The sequence below is a fragment of the Salarias fasciatus genome, chromosome 18 (assembly GCF_902148845.1).
Source record: "Salarias fasciatus chromosome 18, fSalaFa1.1, whole genome shotgun sequence".
NCBI lineage: Eukaryota > Metazoa > Chordata > Actinopteri > Blenniiformes > Blenniidae > Salarias > Salarias fasciatus.
In genome coordinates, this window is record NC_043762.1 from 7,620,458 (window position 1) to 7,632,506 (window position 12,049).

A 12,049-nucleotide genomic window follows, 5' to 3' on the forward strand; every position below is an offset into this window, starting at 1 on the left:
CAGAATATGGAAATGAGGACGAATAAAAGTTATTTTTATGATGATATCCCCGATGAGTCCAAATGTTACCCCGGTTTGAAATGACTCTTTCCAAACGCCGGGAAAACACAGTCCATCATTTTCCAATCTGGCCGTTTGCTCGCTCGTGAGTGCAGCATCTTATTTCTCGGCACTATTCACTCAGAAAATTATCGCCGGGGCAAAACGGCCCGGGGGAGCCGTCTTTCAAACTCTCCCACCCGTATCTGTCACCGTGATCAACAGGAATCCCTCCGAGGCTTCAGCCACATGCAAAGAAGACACGGCGCCGTCCTGAAAGCTCTCAATTCTTAACATACCGCCGCCTCTGTGGCACTCCGATTCTTCATGATATTGATTGCTGAGAGTCAGAAATAACAAACAGCCTCTTTTGGTTATGTAAGGAACCCAGATAGCACAAGTATACAGCAAGACAAGAGAGGCTGGATGCGTGTGTGTGTGTGTGAATCCTGCCACACTTCAGAGATCATTCCTGACATTTTTAATCAAAAGCTTATTAAAAACTTCAATTCCGATACACTGCAGCACTCCATGCGCTCCTTGAATGCCACCTTGAATTATCCAAACGGTACATGGCCTGGTGCAGACAGTCAGATGGAAACACTCGTGCTGTAAAGTGCTCTCTGTCGCCTGCTTAACGGGATTATTCTGCTCCCGACAGTGCACTTACTAATTGTAAAGGCAGCTATATCAGGCTCCTACACCTCCATAACTGGGTTAGAATGGCGATTTGTTGAAAGGTTGATATGATTCAAGGTTGTTTCCCTCCCAGAAGGACATATCCTTCACTTCTCCCGCCGCGTTTTTACAGGTGAGATTTACATGTTGACGAGGAGATTGAAGGAAAAATCAAGATTTAATTTCATCCAATATATAAATTATGTAGACTGTATTTCGACCCCGTGCTCATGACTTGGAGAGCTTTGTGCAGAAAGCTGTGTTTCCTCCCGTTTCCATGGAGATGAAGTGTTTTCAAAAAGTTGCATTTTCAGTGACTTTGGAAAACAGCTGTCATGTAAACAGCAACAAACCGCAACAAAAGTTTTCAGCTATCACATGAAAACATCCGCATTTGGAAATGGGTTTGAAACCTCAGCTGACTCCAGCGGTCTTCAGGTCAAACTGGAAGATGACGCCGTGTTCCTGATAAACTCAGTAATGACTCCACAAATGCACAAATTCTAAAGCCGTCGCAAAACCCACTGCAGTCTGCGATAAATACACCTCAAAGTGAGATGCAGTGGGACAGTAAAGTGAAGCAGAGCGGAAATCTCATTAAGGAGATTCACAGAATAAACTCAGCAGGCTGCAACAAATGGCGAGTTGACCTTTATGGCCCCTGGATGTCTCTGTGTTTCCACGCCGCCGCTAATTCCACTTTATGGCACGGCGGGGTTAATTAAGCTGCTGTTTTCCTCCGTGTCGGTGTCATTAATGTTTTATTTTACATGAGCACACACACCCTTGCTTTAAGATGCATCTTTAAGATTTAAAAAAAAAAAAAAAAGAAATTTACAACTAACACAATGACAGAATCTGATTACAAGCAGATTAAAACTGGCCGCGTTCAGACTTCCTGTTGTAAATCACTGAGTTCACGCTTCAGTGCTCGGATGGAGGACAACTCCAAACTCCGGGGACCTGCACACGCCTCCTCCCCTGCTTATAAAACGGCACGTCTCAGAGTTTCCCGTCAGTCCAGGACGTTTTGGTGTCCGACCACGAAGACGACGGGAGAAGTCGGTTCTGACTGTGAGGATGGCTCGTGTTCTATACATCTCGCTGCTTCTGTGTTTGACACTGTGGACGGTGGAAAACACAGAGGTTGAACGAGGCTTCGAAAGCCCCGGGCAGGATTCATGGTCGCAGCTCGACGAATCAGAAAACGAACAGGTAAGATGCCTTGATTTTCTCATGATCGTCCTCTGTTGGGGTCAAAAAGTCCCAACTGCTAATAAACTGCGAGCATTTAGTGTCATGTGACGTTCGAACCTGTCAGATTTGTTCCTTTTCTGAGCTACTTCCAGGAGATTAGTGTCCAGCAGAGCTTTTCCTGTCTAGATATGAGCAAAAATGCAAATCTGACAAGTGTAAATCCAGCATTGACTGATATTTAGCTGCTCTTTAGCATTGTTTGGTCTTTAAACTGATCATTTCTGTGTTTTCCTCCCACAGGAAACTACAAAGAGCATATTGGACATATTTTATGAGCTCCTCAAATCCAAGAGTGAAGACGTCCTCCAGGAATCCAACGAGACGGAGAAACAGGAGAGTCGAAGAGGAGCGGGCGGCGGCTTCACCAAGAAACCCGGCAGCTGCAGGGTCTTCTTCTGGAAATCCTGGGCTTCCTGTTGACCACGGGGAAATGTCGCCAGCTTCATGAAGCGCTTACTGAACCATTTGTGAACGTGTATTGTGAAACTTTCGTCCTGTCATTAAAATCCATCTCATCGGCTTCAGTACCATGTTTCCCCACATTTAAGAGCGCCTCTGTCACACGTAGAAGTTAAATACGTCCGGTGCTTTTGGTTCACTAGGCCGGGGGGGGGGGGATCAGTCCTTCAGCAGTGAATGACATCCCCCGGTCTCGTTTTCAGCCTTCTCTCCTTGTGCCACAGTGGCACGGTTATCCAATAAATGCCGCCTGGAGCAGCATTACTGATCGTCTGCATAGGTTCCAGTAGAATTTATGTCTCCATTCAGAGCACTGTGTACACAGTGTTATGTGTTAAATCCTCATGTCCTGGATGTTTCTCGGATGTGAAACTATTCAAGCCTTCAGCGCTCAGCTCTGTGGAACGGCCACTTTTCATTCTTGCAGTTGGCTGAATAGCCCGGCTCCTGTGTACCTGACAGTGAATGTTATATATGTATAGATCAGGGAATGAACGGCCTCGACGGAGCCGCTGCTGCAGAGCCTGACTGGTCCTGACTACAGTTAAATGAGCCCTGCAGAGGAGCTGAAAACCCCTGCAGGCCTGCATTAAGGCCATCTGTTCTGCAGCAGCCTGCAGAATAACTCACATCTGTATTTAGTGCATTTGATCTCTTCTAGGTGAACTGACATTTTTAAGCACCTTTTCATTCACTGAGCACACGATTATGTCGTTTTTGTGATTTTGAGAGCATCCTTCTGCTCTTTTCAGTCCAGCAGAGGAGGCTGTTCTTCATCTTGTCAGATTAATTTAGTCATCAAATGTCTTTAACTGCTTCATTAATAATCCATCCCATCAATAAATAAAAGCATCCATACGTGTCTTATAAGGCTTCAGCCTCCAGCAGGAATCTTCCCATCAACTCTATCATGTCAATGTAAATTTGAGAAAATCAACACGGAGACAAAAGATGTTCCTGGCATCTGGACGAGCATCTGCATAAGTACGCCAGTCACATATCAGTTATCCACATTTCCCCCTCTCACCCACAATATATATGTGCTCGTGTGCATAAATTACGTCTTGTAACATCATCATTACTGCAATGACGATCGTGCATTTAGGCAGCTCAGCAGAAATGCATATTCTATAGGCCCCTCTGTTAAAAAATGCATTGACCCCCGCTGTGCCTGAATTATGCACGCACGTGAAAATTTTGGTGATAGCTTTATCCAGTGGTTAACCACATCCAGGTAGAACAGAGCGTGAGAGGAAGCAGAAGCTGAAAAAGAGGGCGAGATTGAGGATACGTGGCAAATTGGATAGAAGCCCGGACAGGGAATAGGGATTAGGGAAGTGAGGAAGAAAAAAGAGGGAGGGGAAAGTGAGGTGCAAAGAGGATGAGAGAGAAAATTATTAAAGTAAGAGTGTTGCTGCAGTCGGAGCTTGGCTTGGTATCCCTCCTGTCCCCAGGCTATTGGGATTGAAGAGAACAGGAACCACTGCCAGCGCATTAGCATGCTCACGCTGCAGAGCGGCCTCCGTCAAGTGTGTGAGAGGAGGAAACACAAAGTGTGTGTGTGTGTGTGTGTGTGCGTGTGGGTGACGGCTGGATGAGCGGGCAGACGCATGAGCGTGGGCGCATGTGTACGATGGGCATGAACCTTTTCGTGTGCTTGTAGGAGAAACTAAAGCGCATGGTTTGGCGTCTGTCTCGATCCTCCCGGTGAACTCTTCCAGCAAAGACCTGGAGACGTGAAGTCAGTCGTTTCAACCATCAAAGTTCACTTCATTCAAACATTTATTATCACTCCTTGGCAGTGAGATTAAAACAAAAAAAAAAACCAAAAAAAGCTGAACCAGGGAGATCAAAGGAGCATCACTGAGCTTTAATTGAACACAGACCAATTATTTTTAATGAGCTGTTCTGAACGTCCCACTTCTGAGTAGGACTTCCCTCGTTCCCTCCCAGCGAGGAGAAACTAGAAGCGGGTGGAATCCCAGCGGCTCGCCCGCGGTTTAGAAGAACAGGACAGGAAGAAGAAAGGCCGCTGCTGCACTCGTGAGTCTGCAGAAAACTCAAACTGGATAAATAATAACACAGAGCATGAACACATGAATGTAGTTATGCCAGCCTACCCGCCCCCCAACCCCCCCCCCCCCCCCCCCCCCCACACACACACACACACACACACACACACACACACACACACACACACACACTACGGTTCTGCACCCTGTCAAAGGATCGTGTACCAGGTTGAAAATATAACACCTGAAACTGAATTTAATTAGACAAAATCCTCCAAAAGGGAGTTTATGTCTGCTAGATGCTGTAAACTGTGACAGCTGTGACCTTTTGAATACAACAGCACCTCTGCCACAAATCTGCAGCTTGTTAAGCACCTGAGCGACGGGAGGGAAGGAGGAGACGCTTCAGGCTCCGATTACACCAAAACAGTGTCAAGGAAAAATGAGAAACTTTCGTTTTTGTTGTTCGTTGACAAGACAACGGTTGTCAGAGCCACAGGAAATGCAACTTCTGGTTTTATTTCTTTGTTTCTTTTTTTTGTTTTTTTTCAAGGCAATTTAAAGTTGAACTGTTCAGAAACGTTCAGACGCTCTAAAAAACAAAACTCTCTGGAAACATTGCGGCCTTTGAAATCTTCATCCATTCAATATAAAGTCCACATGAAGTGAAAAATATACTATTCAATCGATTTTTAATGGAGGTTAAAGTTCTTCTTTGGCTTCATTTAAAGCTGTTGAAAATCTCATTTTTCCAGGGACGTTTACACAACATTCCATCCTCTCCTGCACATGACTTGGCACTGTGGAGTATTTTTAACACTAAAAAATGTACATTTTGTAGTTTTTGGTGTAAACAAATCTCACAGTAAAAGGTGTATAAAGTGTAAATATTCTTGACAATCTTGTGTTTTGATTTTTGACGATCCAAGACGATCCAGACTAAAATGCTGCCACAGATCAATCGTCACTTCCACCTGACATGCTCAGCTATACCTCAAACTTGATGAAACGAAAAATGCAGATCATAAATGAAACATAAACCTTAAGCCTCAAGCCTTTGCAGACCTCAGACTGCTGTGAGCCGCTGCACTCCCAGGTGTCGCTCATCAGCCCTTCAGTGACTGCAGCTCAGACACAAGTGAACCATTAACCAATCAAATCCATCCTTCTCTGGAGTTTCTGCAAACAAATATTGCAGATCAAGAAAAAACTATCACAATGTCCCATTTCATTCTCTTACAAGGAATTTCTTCAACCTATATTCATATGTTGGCATATTTGCACATACACATACACATGTTGCAATTTTCTTTCTGTAATTAGTATTGCGATATTTTAGAAATGCTGGTCTAATTAGGACATTTTAGCATATCTTGTTTTGTTTTTGATGCTGTAAAAACATAATGAGTGATCAGTTTTCCTCATTATTTCTAACTCCTCTAAATGCTTTTGACGCTTCCTCAATGAAACTCTGATCATTCTTCTGTGAAGCCTTGTTCATTTAAACTTGGGTCAAAGCAGAGAGAAAAAGAAGAGAGAATAAATTCTGCCCTGGTTGAAGATTAGAAAACAGCCCCGGAGCAGTTTGAGGTTCGAGGAGAAGCTTTTCACTCCAGATTGTCTTGAAATGGTCACAATCACCGTCCCAGAACAATGACTGATAAAAGCTTTGCTAACTGTGATTTTCTTTTATCCGGTGAGATTATAGGAATTAAATGTTAATCTCTCCTGTACTTTATAATCCCATCAGCTTTGGCTTTGTGGATAAACTGAGCCAGAGGGAGCAAACGTGCATGTATATTCACTTTGGGATCAAATCACTGATACAGTTCAAATACAATACTCTGGCTGCAAAACACAGGTTGTAGATTAAAAAGGAGCCATTCAAGAGGAAATATTTCAGCTATTCTGTTTTTGGTTGGCATCATGCATCTCAATCTGATGCCTGAAAACTGGTTTCATTGGTACTTTGGTACATTAGTAATCGGTTTATCAGACTTGAATAGAATTACCAATCAGGAACACGATTTAACTGTTTTCTTCGCCGATGATAACGTTCTGTTCCTCATAATCTGTGTGAAGGTTACAAAAAGGAAACAATTCCAAGATCAACATTTAGTTTTGAGGATAATCCAGTTTACTGTGCAGCTCTGGGCGGCAGCCAGTTTGCTCAGTAACCAATATTTGTCTTTGAACAACAAGCGTATTGAGATTGAGACATAAATCCTGCATACTGTTCTTCTCCCGGTTTGCTAGTGGCCAAGGTCGCGGTGTGAAAGACGTTCAATGTTTTTTTTCTCTCTCAGGTAAATCATTTGCTGTTTTGCAGCTGAAGGTGAGCAGCAGAGGAGGAGAAGGCGAAGCTTGTGGGAACAGTAATGCTGGTGCGCTTGTGTGACCCCGGCGAGACGAGCGGCCGCCCCAGACGTCAAAATAACTGACCTTGACTCGTTCCCGCTCACAGAGAATATTAATTACAGCGATGGATGCAGAGATGAAGGAGGCATATTAATGATGATGGAGAATAAATTAGTTCCACTGTTTCAGAACTGAGACCCTTCAGGATGGAAGGAAAAATAAGTTTCACCACAAATTTAGGTCAGTTGGTTCATTCATTTTCCACTAAATGTATTTAAGAACAGGGGTGTAAACTGAAAAGTTGTAACTTTATTGATATATAATGTTTTTGAGGACTTTTAGAATTTAGATTGTACTGTGTAAAAGTTTGATTGAAAAGAATTGCTAGGTGTTTTCAGAATTAATAAAGACGGGAGATATTGAGGAGGTGGTGAATGACTGAGCTAATTTATTTATTGATTCTATCCAATAAATTTATAAATATTTGATTTTTTACTTTTATTTTCAAGATTTATATTATGTAATTTATCAGATGTTCCTGTCTGCTAATCTTAACATGATACATTTGTGAGTCATTGAGGTTCATATGATTATTTCCATCTCATTTGACATAATTATTTTACTTTTTCTTTTTGTGTTCCATATTAATGTTCAGTATCTGCCATGTTCAAGGAGTTAATGTTTTTGTATTTGTATTATGTAAAGAAAAACTATATATATGTATGAATATATTTACGAAAAAGGAACTGGTGAGTGTTTTTCACTTTTTTTTCAGTTTGGCTTTTCTAAAGTTGATACGGTTTGTCATGGTTCATGGTTGCACGGGTGAAGATTATCTTCATAAGGAGAGATAACATCGGTAAAGTGAGATAACTGGAGAACCACGACGGATTATGTGACCCAGAGGAAACATTTAAGAACAATAACAATGAAGAGGAAGGGGCCAAGAAGTGAGCCTTGCGGGACTCCTTGAGGGAATGTAGCAGTGGAGGATCTGTTTTCAATTTGCTAGCAACTCTGACTCAACTTCTATAGTGTTAAGAATGTGAGTTGACATCAGTGCATGACGCAAAAATATGAGCACACTTTAAATACTGCTTGTTGTACCACAAAACTTAAACCACACACTGTTTACGCCGAGCCTCCGTGCAGACGCTGAAGAGCTGCAGGTTGCAGAAAGGAAGCTTCAGCATTTTGCTCAAAGCACTGCTGTTGCTTTAGAGCAACCTCGTGGAGCCGGTGGCACCGTGCTGCGCTGCTTCCACTGTAGACATTTTCAATTACAGTAAACCAGCGAGGTTTCTTTGAAGTGAAGATACCCAGAAGTAAAATCCAGCTCGCAGCACAGTGGAGAGCAGGAAGTGCCTGAGAAATCCACCCAGTTTGTGGCTTGAGGTGTGTCTTATGATGACAACGGGAGCTTCATTTGCCGCCTTTCTGCATTTCCCTTTGTTCCCTTTCCATTTTCCATCTCATTGTTAGGAGATTACACTCCCAGCGTGCATGTGTGTGTGCACTGACAGTGGAAAATAAGGCCAAACGCTGGCGTTCTGCGCTGCAGCCATGATGCAGGAGAGAATTACAAGCCACGTCCTGAAAGTCAGGGGAGCCTTCATCCTCCTCCTCCTCCTCCTCGTTCTCCTTGCAGAAGGCACTGAAGGTCTGTTTCCATGACAACTGGAGAATTAAGGGCGAAGGAGCGCCATCCCAAAATGACACATCGGATTTAGGGGCCGGGGCGACGATAAATCGCTCCCCGTGAGTGATAGGAAACGGAGTGGATTTCCTGATTCTCAACCACAGAACGCACTCTGACGGATGGAGCCTCCTCATTCATCCACGATCAACGGCACACCCAATCAATCACCGCATGGCTCAAAGTTTTTGATAACATAGTCTTTATTCTTAAACAATCACTAACTTCATTCTTTTTTATTTTTTTTAATCAATGCATATTTTTAATGTCATCTCACAATTCATAATGCATATATGAGCGTGTTCCAATGCAGTGAATTTCATCTGCAAACATAAAAATATTAAAATTATATGCAGTATCTCATACAATCAGAGCCTTGCTTACCCTTTCGGACGCCGATAACCTCCCGAGAAAAGTGCTTTACTTCACCTTTTGGCTTTATTCACTCCCGTTTTGAACCCTTCCACTCTGCCGTCAACAGTCGGCATCGAGTACATCCAGTTTCATGCATTGCTTTTAAGTCCACGCGTTCCTCATTTGCACTAATATAAACCTCTATAAAAAGATATTTATATACGCTGGTCTTGCCTGTTGACTCTCAGTGTCGATTATGCTTCACTGGTTGATGCTGTGGAAGTCGAACTAATCTAGCATTAGTTCTTGCAGGTAGCTCGCATCGCGAGGACTCGGATCACAGGTGGAAGACCCTCGAAGAGCCGGGATGATTTCTGCTCTGTGCGGCTGAATGTGTGCTATTTACTGTACAGACCACCAACCGAACCTCACCGTTCCAACCAGGTATAGGAGAGATGTACAAATACTGATTAAGACATTGCATAACAAGGTTTTTTTGACCTGTTCTCTTCACGTTTGAGAGAATCTCACTTGATCTCACCTCAGTCCACACTTACAGGAACTTTTACAGTCATGCGACAGTCATGCTTTTTCCTCATCCATCTCCTTTTTTCTTGGTTTTTTTTCTTCCAGCCCTCCCCACCTCACTAGGCTTTGCTGAATATCATCTGTCACAATAAAATTTCGGAACACCCTGCCGGTGCCAGCCTTTGTGCAACGAGTGCTGGACGGTGGGCCGCCAGTCTTCACGCCTGGGCCCCGCCCACGGAAACGCCTGTCGGACTTCCTGAGTTAGACAAACCAAGGGCCCGTTTACACGGCAAGGACTTCAAGTGAAAAAGGAAAAAAAAATTTGGGAGTCCGTTTCCGTGACAACGGCGCTCGGAGACACTGAAAACGCAGTGTGGGCAAATCCACAGCGGTGGTCTGTTCATGTTCTCCCATTGGTCCAAAAACAGCCAACAGCACCCACTAGTGGCCAACTTGAAAACTGCACCCTTCTCAGTCTCTCTGCCGTTGCCGTGGAAGCGGACATCGTTTTCAGAATGAACGTGAAACTCTTCTGAAACGGATGCCTTTTCACCCGAGACGTCGCGGTGTGAAGCGGGGCCTCAACTGGGGATTAGGAATGAGCTCGGCGGCGTGCACGGCGTCGAGGTGGCGCGCCGGTCGAGTCGCCTTGCTAACACAGTCCCGTCAGTATTCTGATTCATGAAAGACAAAACTTCCCTCCACAATGCAGCACACGGCTCATTTCATGGGTCACTTAGCCAGATGATGGAGACGTGTGTGTGTGTGTGTGTGTGTGTGTATTACCACTTTGGGAAAAGGCCCGGCTCCTCAGTGAGACGCGGTGCTGGCATTGTGACGGGGAGTCCTGATGATTGTGGCGTTGCTCTGTCAGGTCAGTGGTTTATTAAACAGTCAGGCACCCTGTCCACCAGTGTTGAAAAACCAAAGGATTTCCAATGAAAGAAACAGAATTAGCAGAACTCCTCACTGTCAAACCTGCCAAAACAAGTCTCTTACTGAGAAGAAAAAAAAAAAAACACCTTTAAACCAAAGACAATCTCTGGATTTAGGTTTTAGGTTTGGTGGTTGTATTTCATTGAGTTAACAGTAGAGAAATCGATCTGTTTGTTGAGGTGCAAACAGGAAGTGGCCATTTTTCTGGCCATGGCTCGTAGTGCTGATGCTGGTCTTGTATTTTTTTTTTTTTTTTTTTTTTATTTGGTCATTTTTGACAAGTTTGGACGTCTTTTTGCACAAAACCAAATTAAGATCACATATTGAAGTCATCAAAACTTTCATTCTGACTTTTTTCCTGCTCAGACAACTTTCTGTGTCAGTCGTTTTTCAGCCGCAGCGTCGCGCTGCCAGCCGCTCACACCGTTACTTGGAGACATACGAGACTGCCTTCTATTGTATTGCTTATATCCCGTCACGGCAGGACAACATAGGGAAGCTTGTTTCCGTTTTTAGTCCGACTTACAGTACACACCTGAGTAAATTACATCCCACCCTAAAGCACTCTGATCCCAATGGAGTCCCAACTCAGAGAACCCTTAAATATGTTCAGTCGAACCGCGTGTTCAAGATCAAACAGAGAGAGAAAAAAAAATACAGGATTTTTCTTTCTTAAAAGAAAGCAAAACTTCTTTTTTTTCGTTGTGTCTCAAAATCAAAATGAGGATAAAAAAAAGGAACTGTAATGATGAAAATCAACAGATTAGTACTGACGGTTATAATGCTGATGGTATAGTTCTTACTGACAACAATAACACAATAAAGCATATGAGAGTGCAACAGCATTTAGAAAATAAAACCCATGTATGAAAATTTAACATGTATTAAAGCTTGTTTTTCACAGCATAAATTGGAAATGACAGATATTTGTGAAGGGAGACCACCATTCATTTGTTTATCACAGCTTTTTCTCTTTTTTTTTTTCTTCTTTTTTTTGCATAAAATGTTGGTCAAGTCCTGATTGAAAATTATTTTCTCCATATATATATATCCTCTGGTTTTTAATTCATCTAAAAGGTTTTCACAGGCAAGAGTTCAGTTTTTCTGTTGTCGCTCCTCGTCGTCACGACGCCCTCGTGTTTCTCCCAGAGGGTACGGCGGGCGTGCGTATGGGCCGGGGCGGGGGTGGGGGGGGGGGGGTAAGTTTACCTTTGACCCCTTCCCCTGAGTGTCAGGATGAGGCCGCGCCCGCCCCCTCCCCCCCACGCCCGGCCGGAAGCCCCTCCCCCCGGTGCTATGTGGAGTCCTGATTGACAGCTTTCCCTCCGTTCATGGTGGGAGTCCCTGAGCTCTTCCTGGAGCGGTGCTTGTCCTCGATCTCATGCAGCGACGGCTCCCTGTACATACAGACTGATGCAAAAAGAAGAGGGGAGAGGAGGAGGAGGAGAGGACGAAGGGGGGAGGAGCTCCGAGAGGGGACAATGGAGAGCAGATTGGAGAGATGGATGTGCAGACGGAGACAAGGTCAGGTGTGAGGCGGGACAATTATACCAGGCTGAGAGGGAGAAGACAGGGGAATTAGGGCAATGTCAGCACTTTTTATTTAATCACGCTGCTTCAGTTTTCCTGATAAAGCCTATCAGATATTACAGGACTGCTCACACTGGAAATACGTAAAGGGGGGAATCTTAAATAAATCAACCCAGATCCTCTTTTCAAGCCGATTCCA

General features: G+C 43.9%; 1 protein-coding gene across 4 annotated transcripts in view; it reads right to left on the reverse strand.

Moving 5' to 3' along the window:
- Positions 1 to 11,604: 11,604 nt before the first annotated feature.
- fgf12a (fibroblast growth factor 12a) overlaps positions 11,605 to 12,049 on the reverse strand; it is a 34,765-nt gene continuing 34,320 nt past the window's right edge. For all 4 annotated transcript variants that reach the window (XM_030115603.1, XM_030115602.1, XM_030115601.1 and 1 more), the window contains one exon: positions 11,605 to 11,730. In XM_030115603.1, coding sequence (XP_029971463.1) covers positions 11,615 to 11,730 — 116 coding nt within the window. In that variant the 3' untranslated portion in view covers positions 11,605 to 11,614. The remainder of the gene's footprint in view (positions 11,731 to 12,049) is intronic.